The 27,832-nt window shown below is 50.8% G+C and overlaps 2 protein-coding genes across 2 annotated transcripts in view; both read left to right on the top strand.

Moving 5' to 3' along the window:
* Positions 1 to 15,112, top strand: part of TSPAN32 (tetraspanin 32) — a 40,389-nt gene extending 25,277 nt beyond the window's left edge. The window contains exons 5-9 of the mRNA XM_068399664.1: positions 1,363 to 1,464; positions 2,996 to 3,088; positions 4,722 to 4,805; positions 7,616 to 7,707; positions 15,091 to 15,112. Coding sequence (XP_068255765.1) covers positions 1,363 to 1,464; positions 2,996 to 3,088; positions 4,722 to 4,805; positions 7,616 to 7,707; positions 15,091 to 15,112 — 393 coding nt within the window. The remainder of the gene's footprint in view (positions 1 to 1,362; positions 1,465 to 2,995; positions 3,089 to 4,721; positions 4,806 to 7,615; positions 7,708 to 15,090) is intronic.
* Positions 15,113 to 18,585: 3,473 nt separating this feature from the next.
* Positions 18,586 to 27,832, top strand: part of CD81 (CD81 molecule) — a 37,930-nt gene continuing 28,683 nt past the window's right edge. The window contains exon 1 of the mRNA XM_068398861.1: positions 18,586 to 18,742. Coding sequence (XP_068254962.1) covers positions 18,677 to 18,742 — 66 coding nt within the window. The 5' untranslated portion in view covers positions 18,586 to 18,676. The remainder of the gene's footprint in view (positions 18,743 to 27,832) is intronic.

The following is a 27,832-nucleotide window of genomic DNA, read 5'->3' as shown; positions in this document are numbered from 1 at the left end:
ACAGGGGTGACAAAATGAGCATCCTCCCTCCTCACCTGTGTGGGACAGCTTAGCATCACACACCTTGCTACGGAGGGTTTTTTCTTTGGCTCGGAATATCCATGCCCTGTCCGTCATCGGACCTTTCTCGTTAAAGCTGGGTTGCTCCTGCCTCACCTACTGATCGCTCCGTGATGGGTGATGGAGCGTCCTGGTGGGACAGCAGAGAAACCCCCAAGCCCCTCCACTTCTATGCCATGTTGATAGCTGTAGAAAATCTTCTGATGTGAGCCTTTAAACTCTATTCCGGTGTCATGGATTCAAGTCGGATACAAGTAACCTTCTCAGCCTCCCTCTCTCCCCTCCCTGGTGATCAGCCTTCGTTAGTTACTTGCATTTTGGACAGCCAGGCAGGGTAGAGCAATATTGCAATGATGGCTGTAATCACCTCGAATGACCCCGCTTTTACCCCCAGGCACACGGATTTGTTTTTTTTTTTTCCCCTAGAGTAATTTTCAAGCATAGCCCCTTAAGACTGAGCTGAAAAGTCTCACTGAGAGATGGCTCTGCTCCCGGAGCACCCGTCCCTCCCCGTGTGGCGACCCGCTCCATCTGTCTTGCCGATCCTTTTTCCCTCCTGCAAGCCAAGAGCTGCCCACAGGCCTGCTTGGATCAATCCTGGTGAGGAAGCGAGGGAAAACAAAAGGAAGAAATAAGGTTTTGAGTCCAGGCACTGAAGGCAACTGTCGTATATTTTTCCCTTTGTAACCCGAGCAGGAGTTGGCTGGGATCTGTCAAGCTGCGAGTTCTCACACATTTCATAAATATTTAGGGTCTGATTCACCACTGAATCACTCTGTTATTTTTTTGGCTCTATTTGGAGGAACTCCTCCGTCACTGGGATAACACCAGCCATCTGAGGTCCTCTTACCTTTTTATTTTAGCATCTCACAGTATTGTGCCTGTCCTCACAGTCACCCATCAGGACAGGGAGATGGTGTCATCCCTGCCTGGCAGAAGAACTCTAGGCATACTGGTCACAGGCACCAGAATTCTTCTCTGACCATAAATCCAAAACTGGACAAAAGCTCCAGCCATCAGCTGGTGAGACCCTGGTGTGATGCTGAAGGGTCCACATAGCAGAAAGTGGTACATGTGCAGCATCGCAGCCTCTCTTGTGGGACTCGCCAAGTTGTAGATGCCCCTTGGTTCATGGTGGGTCATACACCAGCTCCTGCTGCGGCATGGTGGTCATTTAATAGCTGCAGTACTTGTCTCGCTATACCTGGTAGATATTCTGCGGAGATGCAAGAGGAGCATATTTCCCTCCAGAGACAACTGTAGCCAGTGTTTTCCACATACAGACCTCTGCTTTCATTGCAGGTGGAAGACAGCGTGATGGATGTGTACGATCTTGTGTACGAGGAGGTGAGGAGGAACGCCTCCAGTGACAGGAGGCATGAGCTGACTGCCATCCACAAAGCAGTAAGTTGTCTTTCAGCCTTAGCAGAAAACCTTGCCCTGGGGTATCTTCCCGATGGTTTCAGCAGGCTGGGACTGACGCTTGTGCTCTGCCTTGTGGATGCTGCAATGCCATTTTCCCTCAGGAACCAAGTCCTCCAGCCTGCTGTGAAGTCTGCTCCTCTGTTCCTACTCTTCCTCTCTCAGGTTTGACCAACCAGATCATCAACAGGAAGAAAGGGCCACGTACCTGAGCATCACTCTGGTGCAAGATCTTCAAAGCTTCCGCACTGTAGCTGATACATATATTGTCTGTCTCAGCGGGCCCTCTGCCACGCTCCCTACTTGTGGTATGAGAAAGTGGATATATACCTCTCTGGTGTCCCCAGTCAGGTAGAGAGAGGGGGGGAATTCCACATTGTCCAGCAGAAGTATTTGGACTTGGTTATTTTTATTTACCCTTGAGCCAACGGCTGAGGAGTACTGGAGGCTACGTGGCCTCTTGCAATGCTGGAGGCTGCTATCAAGCTCCCCATAACCATCACCCAGGATGCTGTTGGCGCAGCGGATTTCTCTATAGCTCAGTAGGTGGGCAAGAGTGCTTGCCCAGATCACAGGGAGGATGCTTGCCCTCAAAGCCGCAGGAGATGAGTGAGGATGTCCCCCGTGGTGAGAAACTCCCGAGTCCCCGCTGAGTAAAGGAGATGCCGTCTTCTTGCACAGCAGGGCCTATTTGGGTAGTGAGTTCATGGCACGCAGCAGGCCTGGACAGGAAGGTCAGCTCCACTCACCTGTTTCCAGACACCTCCCATGCAACTCCCTTTATCCTTCTGTGTTTTCTTATATCATCGTAACAAGTACTTTCTGAAGCTGCTTTCATCCATGCTTCTCAAAATGCAGAAAAGGGCACATGTTTCTCATTGCAACAGTGGTGGTGACCCTCAGAGCCATGACCAGGCGTGGTGGTGTTTGCCCTACAGAGTTGTGGAGCAGCACACCCAGAGTCCCCCTTGGCAAGGAGAACCAGGCACAATACTCAGCTTCATCAGTTGCTTATTTTAGCCACTTTAACTGATGGAAAAACAGTCCTACTACTCCTATTTTTTTTTTCCCTTCTGCTAGAGCTTCAAGCTGGCCAGTTCACCCTGGCTATAGGAAACCAGCTTCACGGTGGGTGTTGCTGAGGACCACCCCCAGCCCATAACAAGCACTGAAAACATGAGTCTGTGCATCCCTGGGTTTTCCAGAGCAGCCACTTTGAGAGCTGGTGTGACCTCAGCTCCTGTGAGGGCTTGGCCTCAGCTCCAGGCAGCAGTCCTGGAGGAGCATGGACAAGTTTGGGGGCAAACCTATCTACCTCCTCTGAATTTAACCTCCATTGCTGCAGTTGTCGATTGCATGCCTACATGCTTTTCTCCTTGCAGCCCTAGTTGTATGGCCCTGCCTGGGGCAGCAGGGAGGAAGGGTAGCCTATCGCTGGCACCTACTGCCACAGCAGCTGGTGGCGAGGGGAGAGCCTCGGCAGGTGGCTGGCAGACCACTCCCTCTCTTCTAGTTCCTGTGCTGTGGGAAGCACTCTCCATTTGGGGACACGGCCAACGTCGAGCGCAAGACGTGCCCATCTGGGCAGGTGCACGATGCAGGACAGGTAAGGGAAAGGTTTCTTCCACCCCACAATGGGGTTGGGCCACTACTCGCTAACTGTTAAAACCGCACTGGTGTCTAAGTGTTAATGAGAATTGTGGCTTTTTCATGGTTTGGGGTTGCTATGGGTTGGGGTTTGTTTTGTTGGGGTTTTGTTGTTTCACTGAGGAGGCGTCTCACCTGCTGGAGGAGCCCCAGTGGATCAGCAGGTCTCAGACCTGCAGATGTCGTTTCCTTCACAGCTCTAGAAAGCCTTCAAAATGCTCATGTTTGCAGCCTATCACTTCCCTCCAGCTTCCTCCTCATCTCTTGCCTCTGCAGAGAGTGTGAGATACTGTGGGCACGTATCTGAGCTCAAAAAAACCTGTTGGACTTTTCCACGTGACACTCGTTTCTGAGGCTTAAAAAGTGTCCCACTAACAACAAATGTGGAATTTACTGTAATTCCTTTTTCCTGGGGCATTAAATAGGTATTAAAATGAGAAACTCATGGAGCAGGATGATGATGCCCAGCAGTAGCTTCATCAAATACGTTTCATCCCTCCTCTTTGCAGTATCTCAGTGAGGTTGATGGAGAAGCCAGTGTCATCAGACTGCCTCTGCGCTGAAGCCACAATGTAGACTTCATGCTCTCTGAGCAAATCTATTGTATGATTATTTTTCTTCCACTGGAGTAGCCAAATCAGCTGAAGCAGCTAAAAGCTGCCAACATATGTATGTTGTCCCCAGGAAAAACAAAACCATGTTGCTGCAGCTATGCAAAAACATTGTTGTTAGGAGAAGATGTCAAGCGCTAACAGGACGCCGTGATGCGCAGGCACGCGTTGGCCCGCGGGGCAGCGTTTCAAAGCACTGCCTCCAGCAACGTCACATCTTGAGGCAGAGTCGAACTCAGCTCGAAGAGCAGGAAGGGAGAGCAGAGCAAAACCGGGCACCACAGGGGTGACTCTGTTCCCCCCCGCTAATGGTCTGTGTTTCCCCCGGCAGCAAGATGGGGGAGGTGGGTGGGAGGATGCATTTTGCAACCCGGGGAACCGCAGTCTGGTAGCTGCAGTACGTTCACTCTCTGGCTTTGAGCACTCTTACCTCGCTCTGCAAATCACTTCACCGAGGGCACGCTCTCGCATTTTTGAAACAGCTCTCTTGGCTAACACCTTCTGGATTTCCATGGAGTCACTGGTGTGCTTAAGGCTAATGTATATTAATGCTTGTGACGCCTCGCAAGATTGAGCTGTTCATTAGTATCTTCAGGGAACGTATTCAGCATCATGGTGTGCTCTGCTTTTCCATCTTTTCATTTCCCTCTTTCCATTTTCCACTGGGTGTAAAGAAAAAAGCTTGTGCATCACCACACTTACCTGTGCGCACTCACATCCCCCACAGTCCAAAACGCATCACACCAAGAAAAAAATCATAGGTGTCTTGTAGTAATAGAAAATATACCACAGGTGTTTGTCTTCCCAAGTTGCAGCAAGCAGCAGAAAAAAGGAGAGCTGCCCACAGAGCAGCCCAGCTGTGCGATGCTACACCCCCTCTTGCCTCCCTTTCTATCTGGGGCTGTGGCAGGTGCTGTTGGGGGGAACAAAGCCCCCCACCAAGATGCTGCTGTGCTGCAAGGACTGTCTCTCCCCTACCAGGACTGTCTGCGAGAGATCCAGGACTTCCTGAAGAAGCACGTGGACTTTGTCTCCACGCTCCTGGGCATCACCATTGGCTTCACGGTAGCTATGTTTGTTCCTTTGCATTTTGGCCCCGAGAAGCAGGCTCCAATGGGGAAAGTGTATCCTAAATTAGACCCCAGAAGCTAGCGTTTTGGGTGATTTTGGAGACTGGAGGCAGAGAATCAAGTGGTGGTGGACTCCACTGTGGAAATTAAGAAAGGGTCAGGACCTGTCTTGGCCAGGCTGATGGATGGAGGAATTTTGCTGCAGGAATAGCCTCGCTGCATGGTTTTTCTGCCTCAACTAGACACAGCAGCGGTGAGCAGCGGGAGTGGGCTGCAGCGGTATTTGCATTTCATCCACCCAGGCTTGCCTGTGCGTCTTCTCCTGCAAGTGACAGGACATGTCGCCGGGCACAGGGCTTGTGGATCAGGTAGGAAGCTGGCAGCAATTCTGGAAAAGGGGATGCAGTAAAAGCTCCAAATTTTAGGAAACTTGCTGCCTCTCCTTGCCCAGTGCTCGCTGGCTGCCTCCCAGCTCAGCCTGGGAAATCTCATCAAAGGAAGCGTGACCAGCAGGTCGAGGGAGGTGATTCTGCCCTTTATTCTACTACTCGTGAGACCCCACCTGCAGTACTGCATTCAGCTCTGGGGGCCCCCAATATAAGAAGGTCATGGAGCTGTTGGAGTGAGTCCAGAGGAGAGCCACGAAGATGATCAGAGGACTGGAGCACCTCTCCTATGAAGACAGGCTGAGAGAGCTGGGGTTGTTCAGCCTGGAGAAGAGAAGGCTCCAGGGAGACCTTCTAGCAGCCTTCCAGTACCTGAAGGGGACCCTACAGGAAAGCGGGGAGAGGGACTTTTTACAAGGGCATGTAGTGATAGGATGAGGGGCAACAGTTTTAAACTGAAAGAGGGTAGATTTAGGTTAGACATTAGGAAGAAATTCTTTACAGTGGGGGTGATGAGACACTGGAACAGGTTGCCCAGAGAAGTTGTGGCTACCACTTCCCTGGAAGTGTTTAAGGCCAGGTTGGATGGGGCTCCGAGCAACCTGGTCTAGTGGAAGGTGTCCCTGCCTGTGGCAGGGGGGTTGGAACTAGATGATCTTTAAGGTCCCTTCCAACCCAAACCATTCTATGATTTGTGTGGCTGGAGCTGGAAGGTCTTGAAAGCTACTGAGCACCAGCAGTGGAACTTGAGAGCTGTGCAGAAAAGGAAGGTCTCATCCTATTAATGACCACTAATGAACCTGGTAAGGTGCATCTTGGACAGTGGGTGTGTGAAGCATGGGCTCTTAAGGAGCAAGCTGCAAAGGAGAGGAGCAGAGCCTGCTGCCTGGGCTCCCAGGCACCATCTTTAAAGGAGGATCTTTCAGAGCAGGGGTAGGATCATCTTCAGAGGATGGCTTGGGTAAAAAGGGTCTGTACTGAATTTGTGAGTCTTATTTGGGGGAGAAAAAAGAAAAAAATGAAATGCTGTGAGAGGGGTGTGTCCTTCAGCAGTGAGGGGGCTTGGTGGCTGCACGGGGACAGTCCCTTGGAGCTGGAGAGTGCTGCTAATTAAAACAAGCCTGCTCGTATGCACATCCACTGCTTGGCAGAGGTCTATCACTGTAATTACCTCTACACAAGGGCCCTGCACATGTGGTGAAGCATGCCGGAAAAGAGTACATGCCAGGACACTCGTTTCTTCGCCATGAAGGGAGTTTTGGTCTGCTGTGATATCTCCATGCTGTTCCTCAGCTGGGGCGACCTTTCCTGACTGAGTGTGTATTTGGAGATTGTTTTACTACTTGTGTCCGCCTTGGCACAATTATGGTTTAGAAGACTCTTCTCCATCCGAATAAAACCCAGACAAACAAACACTTTTGTATTTTATACTGCTAGTAGTAAATTAGGAAAACCATCAGGCATTGCTATGGAGCTATAAATGTAAAGGCGTGTGTGAATATTTGGTGTTGCTTTCTAATTTTTCTCTGGTATAGGAGGAATTTCACTGCAGCTATACTCAGACAAAAGCGGGAGTGTTTTTATTACATATATCTTTTTTTTCACAGCTTGATGCTATAGCCAGATAAGGCGGCTGTCTTTGAAGCATGTGCAAAAGGAAATGTCGCTGCACAGTTCACTATTGTGATGGCAGGATGCAAAGGAAGCGCACGACGAGGGCTATAGCTGCTCTGACGTCACTGTCCCTCGGCCAACAATGTACAGATGTCCCCAGATCAAGCAGCAAGCAAAGGCACTTGCACGTTAAGGCAGACTTTTAGGAAAGAGCACGGTGTTACAGTCCTTGTTATCCTTCCCACAGCAGCCTTACCTTTGATATGTTGCCTGTCTAAATCCTGAAGTATACTGTCCTCTCATTCACAGCCGTGCCTGTGCGTGGGTGGGGTTTGGGTTTTGTTAGGGTTTGTTTTTTGTTTTGTTGGTTTTTTTTTACTCCAAATAATACACGAGGTTTGTTTTTTTTCTCTCGTATGTTATCTTTACAAAAGGCTATTATTATGAGAGAGGTATGTTTGTTTGCATAGAGGAATGTTTTGTGGCAGGAATTTGAAATCTGAATTTCCTGGTTTCATCTCATTTCTTGGTATTTTTAGGACCAGGTTTGAGCCGTACTGTGTTAATTCCAATCAGATGCTTAACCACATGTTGGGTGGGTTTTTTTTTTCTCCCATGCTGGAATTGGTGTTCACTGTTTTACTGGAAAACCGCTTTCTTAAGAAAAATGTGACATCCTGATACATAAATTCAGAAGTGCCAAGTGGACTAACAGGCAACATTTATGATTGCTTATTTGCACAGATGGAGCATCATAATCAGTTCGGCATTTAATTGTGTGCCCATCTCATTTATTTCCTTTTAGGTTTATGGGATGATCCTGACTTCATTCCTCTGGTTCTCCATCCACTTCAGCAGCAACCTGGACCGGAAAGGCAAATACATCCTGCGAGAGAGGTAGAAACCCACCACCCGGGCATCCCTTCCACGTAGAGCCAGCTCTTGGCGCAGGAAGACGTCTGAAGACACCCATAAAATCCCCTGGGAAGGCGTTGTGTGGGGTCCAGTGGTGGGACATGTGTCACGCATTTCCCCTTCCTGTACTACTAGGATTTCTGAGCGTTTCCGAGCTGGTCAGGGCAGATGATGCTCTGAGGAGGAGCAGTCCCACACGTTCACTGAAAATGAACGAGGACTGAGACACACACCTGGGCTTGGAGACACAGATCACCTCGCTGAGGGACATACAGGTTGTAGCTCCACAAGCAGGACACAAAGAGCCCCTTAGGGCAAAAATGGAGAGAAAAGCCCAGCAACAATCACAGCATTAAACCAAACTTCTCTTGCGCTGTCATCTGAGCGGTTCCCTGTGACCCCCAAAGATGCAATACTACCAGGAAGATGGCCTTGGATCACAGCCCAGGACCGATCTCGTGCTATTGGCAAATACATGGGCACAAAGTGTGTCATTGCTGATGGGAAACGTGCTCTCCTAGCCTGGACACTCGTAATGATTGACTTTGAGCACGTTTCTGATCGTGCTCGAGTATGTAGGCATCCAACAACCGTCGACTGGTTTTCCCCTGTTTTCAAATATTGCCAGATTTGCAGAGCTTTTGGTAGACATAAGGAAAAAAAAACAAAAAGCAGCACATGAGCTTTGAAACAAATGGCCAGCATAAGCATATATCCCTCTGTTATTCCCCCTTGCTAATGCAATACACTATTATTTTTTAATTCTTAGGATTTAGTCAACTTCCTAGAGCTTGATGCCATGCTGATTTCACAGGGGCTTGTTCAGATTCCAGCCTTAGCCCTGTGTTTATCCAGCTTCACTAACCTGCTGAGCTGCTGTGCAATACAAAAGGACTTTGATATTACACATACACGCAGGACTGAAGTTTAAATCTATAAGAGAACAGGACTGATCTCCAGCCAGGTCAAACAATACGAAATGTCCAACTCCATGTCCTCTTTACATCACCTTATCAACAATAAATAGAAATTTAAAAAGCCTCAATCAACTGAAGAACTCAGCTCTCAGTCTAGCTCAAAGCACAGCTCCCTAGCATGCTTTGCCCTTGTTGCAAGGAGGCAGAGCTGCTTCTGAGCTGAAGCCCATCATTGCAATAGTTTTAGCACCTGCTGGAAAACCTGCTGTAAATTATATGGCTAGGCGAAATGTCTTTTGAACCAACAACAGCTTTCACCCTTCTGCTTCGTTATGAAAAGCAGTAAGTAGCAATTGTTTATTGAGATAAGCATGGAAAACCCCATGCTGATGTTCAGGACAGGTCCTGCTACACATACAAGAACAGCAGCACAGCCTACAGCACCTGGTTAGCATTTTAATGTGGCTGCAAATATCTTGCATTGGAAAGAATTGCATTGGGAAGGGGGAAAGAGCTGTCCCTCCTCATCCCGCTCCCTTGGAACCAGCAGAGCTTCGCCATTGACTTCCCTGGAAGCAGGATCAACTTCAAACTGCTCCAGAGTATTACTCAGTCTACCTCCTGGCAGTCACCAACACGCCTCGGAGTAGTGGGGATTTAGTGGTGATGTGCATTTGCCAACACACCCACTTTCTAGCAGTGGGGAAAGATTCACTTATATGCGTATACATACTAGTCAGTATATCGCTCTCTGGAGAGAGACAATCTCCCTTGTGAGCTCCAGCTGCTATTGTCCAGGCCACTGCTATTGTTATTCCTTAGGCCAGCTGGCAGCTTATGTGACTCATGGTTGCTTCAATAAAGATGAATTTCTTGCAAAAGACTGTCATTCCTTCTCTTTTTCTGCCGTGCATGAGGCTGCCTGCGTTGCTCGGGGGATTGCGTCATGGAGAGCCTCAGTAATTCTTTCAGTGCTGGGAAGAGATATTCCCCAGGCAGCTGGTGCTCACCTGTCCCAGCAGCGTGCCTCATCACCCATGAGGGAGAGGATGGTGTTGGTCCTTTGAAGGAAAAGGAGCTGCTCACCAGCCTCATCCTGCCCTCGGCCAGCTGCTAGGGCAGGAGGCAGGTACCTCACGAGGAGTAATGCAAGCAGGGACAGGAAAAAAGCTTAAGGACACATTTAAGCAATAAAGGCTGGAGTATTTATATGAAATAAATCTCTGCTGTTTCACTTTTTAAACAGTAGCTAGTCCAGTCTTGCCCACAGCTCTGTGTTTGCGGGACAACTGATGATGTTCTGCCATATCAAACTGAGCAAATCAGTGGAGTGTATGTTATCAGTGTGGGTTACCTGCATAAGCCTCATCAACTCTGAAGTCAAGTAGAAAAGATCTCTGTTAAAGCTTCATCACCAGGACTGATAAAGTTTTAGGTGCTCCTCCTTCCCGGGTCAATTTTTGATGTAAAGGGATGATTAGGGACAGGAGTAGCATATATATATAATAAAGAAATCTGAAAGGCTATTGTATCCCTCTCCCTTAGCTCTTGCTTCCCTTGAATCACTTGTGATTGCTGAAACTTCATCAGAAGAAGCAGACACCTTTCCAGCACTGGCCATGCAGGTGCGTGTGTGTGTAGCTGCTGTTTTCACACCTCTGTAATGATTTCTGTTGTGGTGGCAGCAGGGATGAGAACATGACCTGCACCAAACCATATCAAAAGGGAAATATGTGCCTGAGAGAGTTGTCGTTTCTTCTTCCCAATGAGCAGCAGACTGGGAGCGTGCAATTTCTCATCCCAGGGAGCTGGAAGTTCCCTTCCTTCCTCTTATAGCCAACCGTGGGGTTTAGGTAACTTTTTTTGGTACAAAATACTCCAACAAACTATAATTAAAAAAAAAAGCAAACCTTGTTCTGTATGTATGTGCTGGCCATCTCGTGATCTTTATTCCCTTTTCACCCGCTCCTGGAGTTCCCCTGCAAGGAGTGGCACCTTCAATGAGCGGGTGGTAGAGCAATGCTCAGCCAGACATGCTCTGCTGCCAGAGCTCACGCTGTGCATAGCAACAGGGGCTCCTGCTGCCCTGCAATGGCATCCCGCTGTCATTTCCAGCAGCAGGAAAGCAGATACCTTCAACTCCTCAGTTTTTAGAAACCCGTTGCAGAAAAGTGCAGCTTTACCATTTTGTTCACAGTCGTAGAAATGGCAGCACCCAGGGATGGCTGGATGGAAGCTGTAATCCCTGTCCTGCAGTCCATGTGCTTGCATTTACCAGTCCCTAATTTGCTGCTCGTTGTGGGCAAATTACAGCTCTTGTGCAGCCAGAGCAAAACCCCAGGAACCTATTTGTAAGCCCTGCTGAGATTTACCTGGTGTTGAGAAGAGCAAGAGAGACATTTTGTCAGGATAAGAGCAGTGCAGATGCAAAGCCAGCAGCCAGGCTAGGAAACACCTGCAGACCCGCTGAGCCTTCCCGGGGCTCGCACAAGCGGAAGCTGGCTGTTATAAGCATGTCAACACTCAAACTCTGGTAGGAAATAAATCCCTATTTATGTAGGCATAGGCGAGAGCAAAAAAAAATTAAAGAGAGACCAAAGGTGCAAAGTTAAATAGTTAATTGTGAATTGGCTCCAATTAATTGTCAATTCAGCTCCAGCAATTATCAATTAGTTCTGCTAAGGTCACCTGGGCAGTAGCAGTTTGGCCTCTCTATGGGTATGCGTTAGCTTGTGCTCATGCGTTACCCTTTTCCTTGAATTTTAGACAAACCCCCAGCTCTGTCTGAGGATGCAAGAAGAGGGAGCAACCTAAGGCCCCGCGATCACCTACACAGCTGGGGAGCATCAGCCCATGGCAGCAGCAAGAAGCCTTTTGTGCTGCTCTCCATCCTTCGCTGCCCACACACCGCTCAGGTCCTGCTTTGCCAGCGTGAGCATTAATTTCCCCTGAGGATTTATGTGGGGCTCACCACGTGCCCGTGGGTGGCCTGACCACAGCTTGCTGACAAGCCAAGGGAGCTTTCCCAGCGTCTCCTCTGAGGGCAGCAGATGCATATTTTTCAATGTACGTCTCACACAGAACTGCAGGTGAGCAGGGTGCAGCTTTGCACAGCAGCCGAGGATGCTCAGGGCTTCTGCAAATCGAGTTTTTCAGTACCTGGAAAAAACCTGAGGAGGTCAGAGCACTTGTGCAAAGCACAGGTTAAGCAATGTACTGACTCTCTAGAGGGATTCGGTGGTGAGGAGAGTGGGAACCTTTCAGCCTCATAGTGCGCTGGCTTGGCTCCAGAATGTTTTGCTATTTCCTGCCCTATTGACTGTGTGTCAGTTCCCACTGCCGTCAAATATAACTTACAGAATCATAGATTCATAGAATGTCCTGAGTTGGAAGGGAACCATAAGGATCATTGAGTCCAGCTCCTGTGTTCAACCCTGATTCATGCCCATAGCAAGCTCCTAAAGGAGATACTGCTGAGCAAGTCCTTCCGAAGCCTTACAAGTTGGCAAATTTGGGTGGACCTTTGCAGTGCTGGGGTGGTAAGGAAGCCATCTTCTGCCAAGTGAAAGCTGCGTTTCCAAGCTGCAGACATAGGAAATATTTTTTGAAAAAATAGTTGATAGACTTTTTTTTTTACCCAGGTTCAGAAGCAATGCATTTGCAAAAGCAGCCAGCTATAATTCTCTTCTAGAAACGCAGCCAGAGGTGGTAGACGGTCCATGCAGGAGATTTCCGCCAGCGCAGCTGAAGGCGGGTAAGGTCAGAAGTTGCTTTGAATACACGGTTGGATCACACGCGCCCTGCAACTTTCACATGAAGTGTCGTTGCAGTTCTCTCTTTTAGTAAACTGCTGTATTGGGGTCAAAACGGATTTTTTTTCTTAACTGTGTCGTTCCTCTTCTGGGAGGCTGATCAACCGGCAGTGAGCGTCAACCCTGTCTGCTGGGGGACGCAGCACCAGGTGGGATGGTGGGAGAGAGCGCCGGAGTGAGGACGGGGAGCCCTGGAGCAGCCTTGGAGGCTGTTTTGGAAAAACACACGTGGTGCATGTTTTGCAGCTTTCAGCTATAGCTGCCAAACCTGTGACCAGCTGCAGGCCTGCCAGTGAGGCTGCTCTGCTCCCCGCCGTGCAGTCCCTCTCACCCCCAGCACAAATCCAGTGCTACCTTTAGTCACCAGACAGCTTGAGGGTCCATCAAGCAAATTAATGCCTGGAGGCAAACTGCATATCTACCCCTGCCAGTAGAGTCATGAGAGGAAAAAAAACATCTCCTTATCTGGAAGAGATACAGGGTGGTCGCTCATCTTGCGAGGAATCGGCACATCTTGGGACAAATACTTTATGTGGTGCCCACCCACAGCTAATATCCTCCCGTCTACCAGATGCTATTCCCTTAGACTCCAGCAAGTGAAAAGGAAAGGTCCTTCCCAGCATTTTTGCAAGGAAGATGCATATCCCTGCGTCGCTCTCCCTGGAGTCGCTGGGCTGGCAGCCGGCTAGCTGGGTTGTTTATGTTATCCCAAGGCAAAATCCCCCCTCTCTCCCCTCAGCATCACCGAGTGCTATTGTTTAACCCCCACGTGCAGCAGTTTGCTCCCGGACTTGCTCGCTTTCTTTTTAGCCCTGTTACATCAGCAATAAGCTATTCCAGTCTTTATTCACCTACTAATGAATTATACATTGATTATACAATAGCAGCTCTCTGCATTGATGGGCTGGGCTCTTGCTCTCCCACATGGCATCTCGCAAAGCACAGCTAAGCCCAGCTGCGGCTCAGCTCTCTCTGATGCTCTGAGAAAAATGAACGTTCACTTTCTGGGCTCACGAGCAGCAGAGCCTGACCTGAGAAGACGTGGCGTCTGGGCTGGATGAGAAAACCCGCTCGGGTTTGCTCTCCCCCCTGCCGTAGCTCCAGCGGGAGCTGATGCTGTCCTTCCCTACTGCCCTCCCCCCTTCCTCCTCCTCTTTACATAACCTGACCCATCACCATAGATACGTTGACATAAATATTTAAAGATGGCAGAGAGACAGACCACGCAGACGGGAACCATTTGTTGAGTTTATTAGAAACAGAAACTTCAGGCGCAGCTACAGGTCTCTGCTTGACGCATCCTCCCCAAAGGCTGCGAAGCAAACGCGACGCCCCCAGGCTCCCACGGTGCTTCGGCTGAATTTGCGGAGCTCAGCACAGGGATTTTCGGATGAGCAGGCATCAGCTGCTCCCACTGGGGCACAGAAAAGATATTCTGGAGATGTCCCCTTAGATACGTGGATGGGATTCTTAACATTATTCTTCTCTACTCAAAACAAAGGTGTTGGCTGGCTCCCTAGGGGTGCAGGCGGGCCTCTTCTGAGGGGATGGAGCTCGACCTTCACACTGCCGTAGTCCACTCCATGCCCTGCAGCTTGCCCTTGCTCAGTCCTTGCCTCGAAAAACAGTATTGTGGGGTGTTGGCTGCCTAGAGGTTATTCTTATGAGCTCTGGGACTATTAGCTTCCTGCAGGATGAATTTCTGAGCTTCTTTTTGTGCATCTCCAAAATGTCCTAGTTAAAGATTTTTGGTGATGCTGCTGTTGTCTGTTTTTTTATTTTTACCACCACAGGTAAATTGGAAATCCAGGCTATTTCTGTCATATTTTCCACAGAAAATAAGATGTGGTGGTTAAAAGCTAACTAGGACCTCACCCGCAACGTGATGTGCATTTTACTCCCACGGTTTGTCCATCATTTTTGCACTGGCTGTGAGGAGGGCAGGGGGACCGCCATGCAAACCCAAGCCATGCATCCAGAGTACCACGTCAGTGGCCATCCCATGGTCCCCAGCGGACGAGGGACTCTCATCTGCTCTCCCAAATCTCCTGGAGACCCTGGGTTTTAGGTGTTTAGAGCCTGCGTTGATGCTAATCGTTTCACACCCTGGTTGCCAGCTCTTCAGGCACATGTACGAGGTGGGGAGGATGCAGGTCTGTCCTCTCCCCTCATCCCTCTCCATCGCTTTTTATTAAACACAAGGTTTTTTTTAAGGTGGAGCTGCTGGAAGGCTGGAGAGCACCTCCCTGGGAGAAGCAGGCTCCAAGTCCCAGGAACTGGGCTCGCAGAGTCCTGCTGGTAAGGGACTGCCAGGCTAAACCCAGGGCTGGGAGGCAGCTCAAGGCACATCTGCTCTAACAGACCCTGGTGAGTCATACCCAGAGACGTCAGCTGTGCCGAAACCCACACGCATGACACTGGCTTTTATAAACAGGCTCACAAAAAAACAGCCAACGACCCAAGCCCAGCAGACAGAGGATAAACACCAAGGGCCTCCGCACTCTGCTGCTTCGCTGCCTGCAAACCCTATTGCGAAAGCAAGCTCAAATGGCCACTTGGGGGCAGAGGGATTTTTCATTTGAGGATTTGGGGCTTTTTTTTTTTTAACTTTTTTAGAGTTTACTTTTTTCTTTCAGTGATGCAAGGCTTGGGAGGTAGGTAGCTTCTTCACAGACCTGCGTGCAGCTGGCTGCTCTGGAAACAGCTATGCATTAGCACGGCGCACTGCTGTGCACTCGAACCCAGCCCAGTCTCCTAAAGAGGGAAGTCATCAGCCCTATTCATAGCGCTTACACTCGATACTGGCATGTGACACCGATACATTAACTGAATTTGTGCAAATTAGTTTTACTTATTTATACAGCAGCATTTCATAAAGAGCTGATAAAGCTGCCGAGAGTCTTTGAAACGCAATTTTGGTACTTCATGGACTGTACAGCAAGTAGTACAGCATGACAAATGGATATATAACATCTGAAATCACACGTAACCTTGGGAAACAGTATATGTTATCTTGACACTGTGCCACGGTGGTAGTTTTTTTCCTTCTGTACATTAAGGTCAAAGTTTTCAAATGTACCCAGCTGAACTGCTTAAAAAAAACCAACCAAACAAACAAACAAAAAAACCCCCCCAAAAAAACAAACAAACAAACAAACAAAAAAAAAACAAAACAAAAAAAAACATTTGGACAAAGCTTGAAATCCTTTTCCACTTCCAAGTTTTGGAGAGGACTTTGTTGGTACAGCCAGATGGGTGAACCCAGTTTAGACTGTAACTGGGAGCTACTCGATGCAGGAGATGGTGGTGCTGTGCCCCTGCTCCCCCTGCCAGAGCCACATATGTACCTGAGCCCTGGGCAGCACGTGGCTCCAACACAGCCTGAAGGAAGGTCCCAGAAACAGGACTGGAAAGGTTTCTTTCTCATTTTCCATTTTTTTTTCACTTCCCAAGTGGAAAAAAAGGCAGAAAGCAAGAAAAGAAAAGCATCAGTGACCAAAAAAAAAAAAAAAAAGGGCAATCCCGAGCTCCCTAGAAGTAATTTCAATGCCAACATTGTGGCAGTGATTGCAGCTGGGGTTGCCCACTCTCCAGTGCACAAAAGTTGATTTCAGAGTAGTTTTCCTTCGTAGCTGGCGGGGCCACTGCTGCTGAAGGCCTTATCAATTTGCAGCTGGTTCCTTCTTCTCCCTCGCACAGACTCTCCAAGTGGTGTCTCTGAGAGCTTTTCTGGAAACAGCCACCTAAGCGCACGAGAGGCTCCTTGGTTCCTGTAGCCTCCTATCTTCAACCTCTCCATTTGGTTGGGGTGTGGGGGGGTATTTTTGTTTTAATACTTCTAGCTGGAAAGGATGAAGGTGCAGAAAAAAAGATGTGAGATGCTATGATGTAGCAAGTGAGTGGCTTCAGGGTCCTACCGTTATCCTTTGGATTGATGAGCAGGAGCCACACAGGATTATGCTATTGCTGTAACCAGACGGGTCATACTGATAATTCGGGATAGCAGTTACAGGCATAAATAGCCTTGTGAACCTCTGGCTTCGTTGGTAAGGCTGGGTGAGTGAACGTGGCTTAGAGACAAAGGGTTTATGCATCCACGGCAAGCTGGCAATCGGGGACGTACTCAGCATAAGTAATTGGGGAACGGGGCCAACTTCTATTCATCCCCGGACCTCACTGCCACAGAGCACCGTGGGCTGTTACTGAGGGGCAAAGAAAGGTTCGACAAACATGATGGAGCCCCGGACCAGCTCATCCCTGAGGGCAATGGGATGATTTTGGAACAAGTTGGCTCTTTTCCAGCATACACGTGTAGGAAATGTGTGCTTATCTAACAGCACATTCCTGCTCACGGGATGCATGGCAGGGAGGGCTTCCATTGAGTTTGGCTCAGAAGCTGCTCCCTGAAATGCTTCCACCAGAGGAATGTGCCCAGGCAAGAAAGAGGCCAGGTTTCCACCTACGATGTTGCAGGCGGGCGCCAAGTTCATATTTAGCATGGTAAGGTCCTGACCTTTGCTGGAGCTGCTAGCTGCTGCCTTTACCAGAAGTCCTCTTACACTCTGCTTATGTGACTTACTGTCCTGCCCCTAGAAGAAGTGAATGTGCTTGCTGGAAGCATAACATGGGGTGAATGTCATGGTTTAACCCCAGCCGGCAACCAAGCACCACACAGCTGCTCGCTTACTCCCCCCCAGTGGCATGGAGGAGAGAATCGGAAGAGCAAAAGTGAGAAAACTCATGGGTTGAGATAAAGACAGTTTAATAGGTAAAGCAAAAGCCACGTGCACAAGCAAAGCAAAAGAAGGAATTCATTCACCACTTCCCATCAGCAGCAGGTGTTCATCCATCTCCAGGAAAAGCGGGCTCCATCACGTGCAATGGTTACTAGGGAAGACAAATGCCATCGCTCCAGATGTCCTCCCATTCTTTCTTCTTCCCCCAGGTTTATATGTTGACCATGATGTCATATGGTCTGGGATATCCCTTTGGTCAGTTGGGGTCAGCTGTCCCGGCTGTGTGCCCTCCCAACTCCTTGTGCATCCCCAGCCTACTCGCTGGTGGGGTGGTGTGAGGAGCAGAAAAGGCCTTGACTCTGTGTAAGCACTTCTCAGCAACAACTAAAACATCCCTGTATTATCAACACTGTTTCTAGCACAAATCCGAAACACAGCCCCATACCAGCAACTATGAAGAAAATTAACCCTACCCCAGCCAAAACCAGCACAGAGAGTAATTTATATTTCTAGGGATGAGCAAGTGGGCCGAAGTGGGTTTTGGCCAAAAGATTGGGAAATTTCATCATGCTTCTGTTGCTCAGCTCTGTTTTCTTTTAACTAAAATTTAACTAAAATTTCTAAGCCATAATGTAAGGCTTACTTGAACTGTTGACGTGTGTGACCCAAACCTCTTTGGTAGGCACCCCTGAAGCCCCCGAGATGCCCATGTGACCCAATAACAGACGTAAAAACGTCCTGAGTGGTTCTACTGAACTTGATGCAATCGTTTGCAGTAATAAAGCCACAAGCTTAGGCAAAAAGCGCTGGGCAGATCAGAGTTTAGGATAAAAAAGGAGAGGGAAACGAATGAGGAAATGCATCTCTGAATTTCAAACTGCGAATTTTAATGTAAAAATCCTTTTCTCTTTTTTTGGGGGGGAGGGGTTCCCCTCATGGACGCACCCTACAACTTCTGTAGATAGAAATACAAATCCTGCTGCACCCTGCACCCGTTCACAGCAGTTTCTCCCCCCACCCCGGGCTGCCTGGGGAGGTTTAAGGGACAGGGGTGAGGTTTAAGCGACGGTGGACAGATTTTGGAAGCATTTAGGAAATGCTGGTGCTACAGTCCCTCAACACCCCCGTGGCCCCGGGGCTGCCACTTGCGTGTAGGAAACTCTTTGTTGTGAGCTGCCCCTGGTGGGTGGGAAAAAGAGGATAAAAAAGGGAGGAACACAAAAAAGAGGGAAAAAGGGGAAAAAAGATGGAAAAGGAAAAAAAGGAAAAAAAAAGAAAAAGGGAAAAAAAAGCATGCGGACCCATATTTCGGGGGGGGGCGTTGTGTGCCGATCCCCCGTCCCCGGGGCGGAGGGCGGGGCGTGCCCGGGGGCGGGGCGTCCTGCGCGGGGGGCGGGCCCTCTCCGCCCGCGCCGCCGCCGCCCCAGCCCGGCAGCAGAGATTGAGGGGAGACAGAGCCGTTGCCGCCAGCCTCGGTTGCACCGCCATGGGGGTGGAAGGCTGCACCAAGTGCATCAAATACCTCCTCTTCGTCTTCAACTTCATCTTCTGGGTGAGCCCCGGGGCGGCGGGGGGGGCTGGGAGGGGGGGCTGAGCCACTCCAGCGCTTTAAATAACGGGGCTCCAATATGGCTCGTCTGCCGGCGCCTGGTTTTAACCTCTTCCCCCGCTGCCCAATGTTAAGACTTGGTGCTTGGGATATGCCTTAGGGGTTGCTTTTTTTTTGGTGGGAGGGTAGGGGGGTGGGGGTGTCTCCTTATCCTTTGCTTTTTTTTTTTATGCGTGCCTATATATTTATTTATTTGCACATGCACATCTATTTATGTATATTTTTATATCGATATATAGAGAGATGTGTTTATGCACATCCTTTGCGAGCGGAAGGGTGGGGTGGCCGCAGCGGGTTGGTGTCCCCTCCGGGGGCTGCTGCTCCCAAACCCCCTGTTGCTGTGGGTCTGCGCTGGGGAAAACGGCGTTTCTGAGCCAGGCGGGGAGGGAGGGAGGGATGCTGCCAGGCGGAGGGAGGAGAGGCGCTGGCCCAGCCGTCTGCCGCAGACGAGCTGGAGAGGAGAGGGTGTTCAAAAAAATACGAGCGATTTGGGCTGATTTTTCTCTCCCCACCCTGAGTGCTGGCAGGGAGCGGACGGGGCTCGACGGCCCTGGCACCTCCTTGGGAGTCAGCCTCGACGCCCGCGTTTGGGTCGAGCCCAAGCTGGGAACCGCTGTCTCCGCCGCCTGGGAAGTTATTTTAGGATGTAAATTTTACGCAGGCTGGAGAGGCTGCTTTTCCTGAGAAAGTTTCTCATGAAATAATCCATCCAGACATGCAGCTAATTTAGCAAAAAGCGGCGTATCCCGGTTTCCCCGCAAACCGGGTTTGTCCCAGTTAAAAACACCTTCCGGCAGCGAGGGGCTGGCTTGGCAAGAAACGCTCTCTCCCTGCTCCTGTGCCCGGGAGCAACAAAATGTGCCCAAGCAGGCTGCTTTTTTAATTTTTTAAACAGGCTGTTTTCTATTCCCCAAAATGCTATTTTTCTTGCAAGCAAGCCCAGCCCCACCCCACGGAGGCAAGGCACTGCTTGCTGAGCGCTGGCTCTGTGGTCAGGATGCGCCCCTTGTCTTACACCCCGCTCTGTTGATGAGGAATCTGGGGATTTTCTTAATGTTTGCTTGCAGCAGTGAATGCAGCAAGGAGGGCTGGAGAGGCGGGGAGGGGAGCAATGCCTTCCCGAGCAAACCCTGCCTCGCTGGAGCCCCCACTCGCCCCCTTCTCCCCGGGGGTGCACGGTGAAGCTCTTGGGGTGTCCCTACCTCTGGGGGGTGTAGGGCTCACTGCTGCGTGGGAGCAGGCGCTGTCAAATCCAGCCTGATTTCAGGGCTTTTCGCCTTGTTTCTGGGTGTAACACTGACCAAGGGAGAGATGAGGAGCTCTGACGACAGCGGTGTTAATTGATACCTGATGCGTTGCCAGCTGCAAGATGAATGCGGGACAGTCCTGGGGTGGTTTTTTTTTTTAACCTCTTCCTCCACCCTTAAAATGGCAGGACGGAGGTGGGTAGGCTCTTCTCTGAAGTGTTGTTTCTTCTGAGTTATCACGCTTATCCTGGGGCTTTTTCTTCCCTTCTGATCCCAATTTCCTGCCATTCTTGTCGCTGAAGCCGCCGGGTGTGGATGCGAGGGAGGAAGGGTCTCCTGGGTGGCAGGAAGGATGCCGGGGGGTCTGCACAGCCGCCTCTCCTGAGCAAGCTTGCTCGCTCTCCCCAATCTGTGTTTGCAAAACAGTTTATCTTTTATAAATGAGCATTTTGCTTCCAAGAGGAACAGCCGATCCATTTAATTTCCTTGTTAGGACCCCTGGTGCCTTGCCCTACCCCTCAGAGGGAGCCTTACGCCTGCTCCCTGCGAGCACTGGGGGGAGATGCTCCAGCTCCTCCCAAGGAGGGGTGCGTGTGAGCTGGGACTCACCGGCTCCCCAAAACACCTCCCAGTGCTGAGCTCACCCATGGCCAGTCCCCTCGGACCACCTGCTGTGGTGGGGAGCCTTGGCTTCGTTAGAATTAACAGTTGCTTTCTGTGAGGCTGGCCAGCTGAAAGGTGGTTGAACACCAGGTCTTAGGGTTTTCAAGCCCTTTTGTGTCCTTTTTTTAATCCAGTGGTCGAGAGGAATTTTAGGTTTACCACCAAGCGAACGCGGTTAGCAGCCAACCTTGCATGCCCAGTCGGGGAGGGATGCCTGGGTCGCCACTGAAGCGCGAAGGTCCTTTTCACAGGGTGGCATTTAAAGGCTGGACGCGGTGCTGAGCACCCTTGCTGCAGGGTGGCTGTGTTGGGACCCAGCTCTGACCCCAGGGAGGTGCGAGACGGGCACTCGCAGCCCTGCGGTCCTGTCAGCTGGTTAGCATGCAAGGGCTGCTGGGCTCCTTGCTCTCATTTGCTTATTGTTTGCTTATCATTAGCTTATCATTTGTCTTGCGCCCAGACGAAGTTGGGTGCTGTTGATGAAAACAAGCAGGAGACAGAGCGCAAAGTTTGGCAGGCTCCACATCATGCTGCACAGGAGCTTGCTCCAGCACCCGAGAGGAAGAAAGGAAGCAATTCTCAGCCTTAACAGTGTTAAAAAATAAAGAAACTCCGATAACTTTTTGAAGTAGCCCTGCTGTCCTGCTGGAGTGTAAATAAACTGACACCCCTCTGGCTTCCCCCCCCCCCCCCCCCCCCCCCCCCCCGTCTTCCCCTGGCAGCGCAGGGGGAGCTTCACAAAGCAGCCGTGTTGAAAAGCAAAAGGAAAAGGCAGCCCCACCGCCACCTCCCTGGGGTGCCTTGGCAGCCACCTCTGCCCGAGATGTTTCGTTTTTATTTTATTTTGGGGGTTGTTTTTCCTTGGTGCATGCATTTTTGAAAAGAAGATGGCAGGCTTGCTGGGGTTACCTGCTTGGTCCAGGGTGGCTCTTGAGGAGGGAGCAGTGGCCGCTGCATGGGCCACACATACAAATGGGTGCTTATCCTGGGAAAGAAAGGGTCACCGCGTGTTCCATAGCGGCATCCGCTGACTGAAGTGGTGGAGGCAGCACCTAGGGATCTCACCTGATTAGTGAGACACAGGGCTGGTAAGACAAAAGCTTTTCTGTGCTGCAAAGTTGTCCTGAAACCTTGAGGTGGCGGGTGGTGAGGTGATGCTCTGCTTCCCTGCACTGCGAGAGGGAGCATTGGTGGTACCCATTACTGGTGCGGTGGGCAGTCCCAGCTCACCCTGCAGCCTGGAGCGGGGCTGGGTTGGGCACGTGGCGGGGTGGAGCTGCCTCTCCATCCCGCTCTCAGTAGATGGCCGGACTTGGACTGCTCTCCTGAATTACCCGAATCCGATAGCAGAGCTCAGTGCATGGGGCTGAACTGACCACTGCTGCAAAGAGTCCCTGGAGAGGCTAAAGGAAGCCAGAGAGCTATTTTAAAATTTAATTAAACATAACCAAGGAGAAATTGGCTTGCTCAGAGAAGGATCGCCCAGCTTATTAGCTAATACAGCCCGTGGCAGCCTTCCAGGTCTGGAGCACCGCTACACTGCCCTACCAAAGAGGTGTCTAATTAAAAGGAAGAGCTTGCTCCTAATGCCATTTTCCAGGCACCGTGTAACTCTTCTCTCTTGCTTGTATTGAGGGGATGTGGTGCAGTCAGGGTGCAAAGGGGAAGAAGGTCAAGAGCAGAGGGAAGGTGGAAGTGAAAGTCTGTTTCAACAGTGGTGATCAAAAGGGAAGGGATGGAGGAGTCGAGTATTTTGTTGTGCAACACTGGAAAATCTGTCGGCTGTCCCCTGGAGTCTGCAAAGCGTGCACAAAGATACTTGGCTTTGGTGATGAGAGGTGATGGTGGAGGGAGGTGGCAGCTCTCTGGTGGTGGTCCCATGGCAACAACTCTACTGAGCGGCTCATGACCCTCCTGATGTGATGAGGAGGGCAGCTGGGTACCTCTGTCCACAGGTTTAAACGGAGAATGGAAGAGCTGGTGGTTCACACGGTGTGCAGCTCGGGTTTGAAATAGCTCCCTGGACTAACAAAGTACCTTGCATTTTGTTCTGGGTGCCGGCTTGCACCGACCGCTGCTGAAATGCTATTAGTGATAGCAGCTAGCAGGCTGCCCTGCTGCAGAGCTCAGGGTTGGGTTTGGTTATTGGTCTCCCTGGGAATCGCAGAGCACCTTGTGAGCAGCAAGGATGTGATGCTGTCCCAGCATCTTCTTCCACCAACTTCGGGTTCAGTATCCTGGGAAGATGTACAGGCAAGCGTATTTCCACGTGTGTTTGACCCTGCAGCTATTTAATGCCTGTCTTTGAAGGGCAAGGGAGAGGTTTTCTTAGTAGGCTCCATACCTGGACCCAAGTTTCTGATGGCTCTCTGGGATGTGTTTCTGGGCTCTCTGTCAAGTGAACACAGTCCTACCATCACCTACGAAAACTCTTCTGAAGTCTCTGCATGCAGAAGGTTATTTAAACAGGTCTTTTGAGGAGGCTGGTGCCCTGCCCCATGGGGGTACCTGATTTCAGTTAATGGGCTGGGCTGCAGTCACAAGGAGGAGCATTGCTGGAGGCGGGATTGCTCTGTTTTCCTAAGGTTATTCTTCTATGAACCACTGTAATGCTTATCTCCTGCAAGAGCATTAACCCCTGTACGATGCCTCAAGAAACGCTTTGATCCTGTACTGTGCAAGTGCCTATTATTAAAAAGGGAAAGCAGTTGTATTACCATTGTAGTTAAATGCTTACGTATGGGGCCAAATTAATTTTAAAGCAATATCTGAAATTGTTTTCCTCTCCGCCAAGGGCGATTAAACCCTGCTGGCAGACGTCAATGTATAGCGATACTTCTATCCGCAGCGGGGATCAGGCTGTGGCAGGGGGGAGTAGCCTGCGGGCTCAGTGCTCTCCGTCGCAGGACCCCGCTCCTGGATTTTGATGCCGGATTCCCACTCTCCTCCCATCCATCAGGCTTTATTTGGCCTCTGGCATGCTGCTCCTCCGGGAGTGTTCCTCTGGAGCTTGTTTTGAAAAGCCCTGCAGTGTTGTGGGGCTGGTAACTATAGGGACCTGCGGAGAATTTCGCCCCGGCCGGCAGCTCTATTAATAGCTGCTGCTGGAAGGTGGCGGCGGCTGCGCTGCTGGGAGTGGAGCAGGGGCTGCAGGCTGCCTTCCTCCTCCTGCCTTCCTCCTCCTGCCTTCCTCCTCCTGCCTTCCTCCTCCTGCCTTCCTCCTCCTGCCTTCCTCCTCCTGCCTTCCTCCTCCTGCCTTCCTCCTCCTCCTCCTGCCTGCAGGGCACGGGGCTCTTCCCAAATGCCCTTTCTGCAACGCCTGGACAGGCCTTGCCTGCAAACTTTCAGCCTGGCCTTTGGCGGCCGTCGAGTGCGATCACCATGGAAGACAGCGCCAAGACCTCGCCTGCGTGGTCCAAGAAGAGTCCTGCCCTTGCCAGTGCCCGTGCTGAGCTCGGCCGAGAAGATTTTACGTTGTCTGGCTGTCAAACTGCAATGCGTTTGTCTGATTTAAGTCACTTCTTCTGCTTCCACCCCTCCAAAAAAGTCTTGTGGGGGTCCTGACATGTTGATGCTCCAGGGCATCCCACAGTCCACCCCAACAAGCAGCATGGGGGCCATTTGTAGCGCTTCTTGCCTTAAAATTTTAAGTGAATTTTTGGTGTCAAGTCCTGCCATCATAACATGAGCACCATCACAGCATCAAACCAAAGTTCCCAGGTTCGTGGGTTGCCGTTCAGCTCTCAGCTCCCTGCTGCACCCTGAGCTCTTTCAGCGCTTCCGCAGGGCGCATCTATTTGCAGTAGGAAAGAAATTCAACTTCTGCTTTCCAGGAAGCCAGGTGCGGGGTGTGAGTGGGCTCAACGCTGCCTGTACATGTGTGCCTGCCACCAGCGGCCGTGTTCTTCTCTCCTGCCCGCCTCGGCCCTCGAGGTGGTAGTGCAGAACCTGTCAGGTCCTAGCACGCATCTTGCAAGGGCTTGTATTGCCCTTCCAAAGGTAATTTTCATGATGTTATGAATCTCTAGCTCCTCGCTCTTTTTCCCACTCATGCTGGGTGCAGTGACAGAGCGATGTTTCATTATTTACGCAGCACTTATTGGAGAATGCTGCTCCGCCTAGAGACCGACAAATGGCCTGGGAGCAAAGCATTCCACCCCAAATTAGCAATTCATTCCTGGCTGTGTGTTGGGCTTCTTGCATGGCAAGCTTTAGCAAGCTGTTTCATCCTTCTGTGCCCTGGTTTGGTTTACTCTGTTTTGGCTGCTTTGCAGGTTGTGCTGGAGAGGAGCCGTGGGGAGCCCCGGCTGGGCTCCCTGAGTAGGGTCTGGGTGTCATCCCCACGAAGGGCTCAGCTTCCAGGCGGTGTAAGGGAAGACACAAGCCTGTGCAGCGTGAAAACCTGTTAAAAATCTCGAATGACCATCCTGAACTATAAAACACCCGAATTCTGTTAAGCTTTCCTGGCAGCACCCTGCTTCTTGTAACTGGTATTTTACAGGCATCGCGGCGAGGGCTCTGCCACCGGCGTTTTTGCAGCAAGGCAGGAGCTTCTTCCAGCCATGGGGCCTGTGCAAGGCACAGGGTGGGAAGCAGCGTCCTGGGGGTGGGAAGCAGTGTCCCGGCGGCAGGACCAGCCGTGGCCGCGGGAAGCAGTGCTGCTAAAAATACAGCATTGTGAAACTGCTGGCACCTCTGCTTCCCTCCTCCGCCGGCTTGAGCCGCAGGATGTCTGCTTCGATTGACATGCCCTGCAAGCCACCCTATAGCCAGGACTTCTTCCTCCTCCTCCTTCTCCTGGCCAGGAAACCTATTTCAGAGAGGGGTGGAGGGAAGGGAACAGGAGGAAAAGGGATGGGGGCAACAGAAGGGACGGGGGTGATGCACGTCCTGGTGTACGCAAGTGTCTGGGGAGCAGCAGGTGAAGGTAGGGGCAGCTCGGGTATGGGATGCCCTGCATTAAAGGGGAGAACAGGGCAACTCCTTGCACCCATAAATCATGGGAATTTCTTGGGGAGGGGAGGGGTGACTGAGCTGTGAAAGACAGGCCTCTTCCCTTGCCCTGTAGCTGGATCTGGGAAATTCAGGGCGAACGGCACGTCGGTCAGTGAGGCTCAATCCAAGAGGGAGCCCCACTACGTGCACAGTGGATGGGGCAGCAAACTGGGGCTGCACACTCGCCATCATTGGGATGCTCAGATAGAGATATCCCATCACGTGGGGTCCCACCCCATCACCTCTCAGGGGGCTGGGGGGCTGCCTTTTCCCTTCCCTAGGCAGTGTCTGATGGGGGCTCCCCCCCCGCTGTGCCAAGCGGGAATCGCATCGATGTGAAAAGCAAGCCTTGAGCAGGCAGGATCCAGCTGGAAAAGTCTGGCTGTCTGTGGAAGAAGCAATAAATCTCTGGAAGCTGGAAAACAGCAGTAAAGAGGAAACGCCGGAGCCTGCCGCGCCACCTCTGCCATGCCAGCAGGCTGCTCGGGGTGCAATCGCCAGGGCTGGCCCCATCCTGGGGAGCACTAGCAATGAAGCGGGGATACTGTGCCACGGACTGGGTGCCCTTGGAGGCTTGCAGTGGATTTTTGAAGGGGCAGGGAAGATGGAGGAGGTGTAATTTTCACGGAGGGGTTGTTTTCTTTTGGGTTTTGGGGCGTATGTCTGTGGGATTTTTTTTTTTTTTTTTTAATTTAAAGAAAGCCATACAAAAGTGCAGGTAGAGGAAGGCACCAGAATAAGAACTTAAAACACTCCAGAGCAAAGAAAGTGCAAGGCTGTAAAAGTAGCCGAGAAAGTTAGTAGTGCTTAAAATGCTGCAAAATAACCTGGATACTCAGAGTCTGAATAGTTGCTTGTTTCAGCGGCCTCCACCTCTGCGAGTGCCTTCGTGCCGGCAGGGGAAGGGCCGGCTGGGGAGGTCGGCTTGTGGAAAGCAGATCTAAGAGCGATGCAGTGCTGGCGTTGCTGAAGTTGCAGCTTTTAGATTGTTGCTTTCATTAAGGCAGTCCCCAAAAATTTAAATGGAGAGCTGTGCTGGGTACGTGGGGCATGTCTGCGACCAGTGATGGCCCCGGGCTCTGAGACATTGCCATCTGAGGTAACCTGCACGAGATCACGGGTACCTATGGGGGGAAAAGAAAGGATATTTAATATATGAGGATATGCAGCCTGGAGACCAGCGTGATCAGTGCCATCAGTGGTTGGAGCTCTTGTGGCTTTCATGTTGGCAAACAGCAGCGGCTGTAGGATGGGGAGAGAAGAAAATAGCGAGTTGATACCTGGAACAAGTGGTATTAAAAATGAGATTATCCCAAGCAAGGTGCAGTGGAAGGCAGGGTTACTGTGGCGAGCTGATGAGGTTTTCTCCCTCTTGTTGTCTTTCCTTTGGGAAGAAAGATGCCTTAATTACGTTCTGCGCTTCTTGGTGGCAGAAGGATGTATGGTTTTCATGGAAAAAGTTACTCATCATAGTCTAAACTCCTGTTTTCATTAGTAAGTGAACGTTGCTTTCTCTTAAGAAATCCAGCTGCTGTTGGATTAAAACTTCCACTCAGAGGTCCTCTGTGCTCTGTTAAAAAAGCAAATGGAGTCTGACGGTGCGGGAGGGACGTGTGGTGTTTCTGGGGCACATTCAGGCTGAAACTGGGAACATCTGGAGATGGTTCAGCTGGCTGCCACGGGCAGACCTCACCGCTGGGTTGGGTTTGATGAGTCCGAAGAAGCTCTATTCCTTCAACTGATGCTCCCAAATGACTGAGAAATATTTTGAGGATAGCTTGCAGCCTGCTGTCAGTTCTGTGTTGGGCGTTTTAGGGCAAGTTTGATTGGAAAGCAGCTACGGCTCCTCCTTGCGCTGGTGTCATTCCAGCCTCGCCATCGGTGGCAGAGGGTGCTGGGGTGGGTACTGCTGGGTGAGGAGGGCGGTGTGCCGGGGCAGAGCAATGTTTCCTTGCAGGGGGGAAACCAAACCAAAAAGGGCTGCAGCCTTTTCTTCACCTCTCCCAGCCAGCACAGAAACCCAGATCTTCCTCAGGGTCTCTTCTACCCTGGGAGTCACCGAGAGACCTTTACTTTAAAGTGGCACTGATTAATTTGGGGACATTCTCCCTCTCCCAAGAGGATAAAC

Source organism: Nyctibius grandis, chromosome 4 (assembly GCF_013368605.1).
Source record: "Nyctibius grandis isolate bNycGra1 chromosome 4, bNycGra1.pri, whole genome shotgun sequence".
Taxonomy (NCBI): domain Eukaryota; kingdom Metazoa; phylum Chordata; class Aves; order Nyctibiiformes; family Nyctibiidae; genus Nyctibius; species Nyctibius grandis.
The sequence above is the reverse complement of the archived record's forward strand: the minus strand, read 5'-3'. Positions and strand labels throughout refer to the sequence as shown.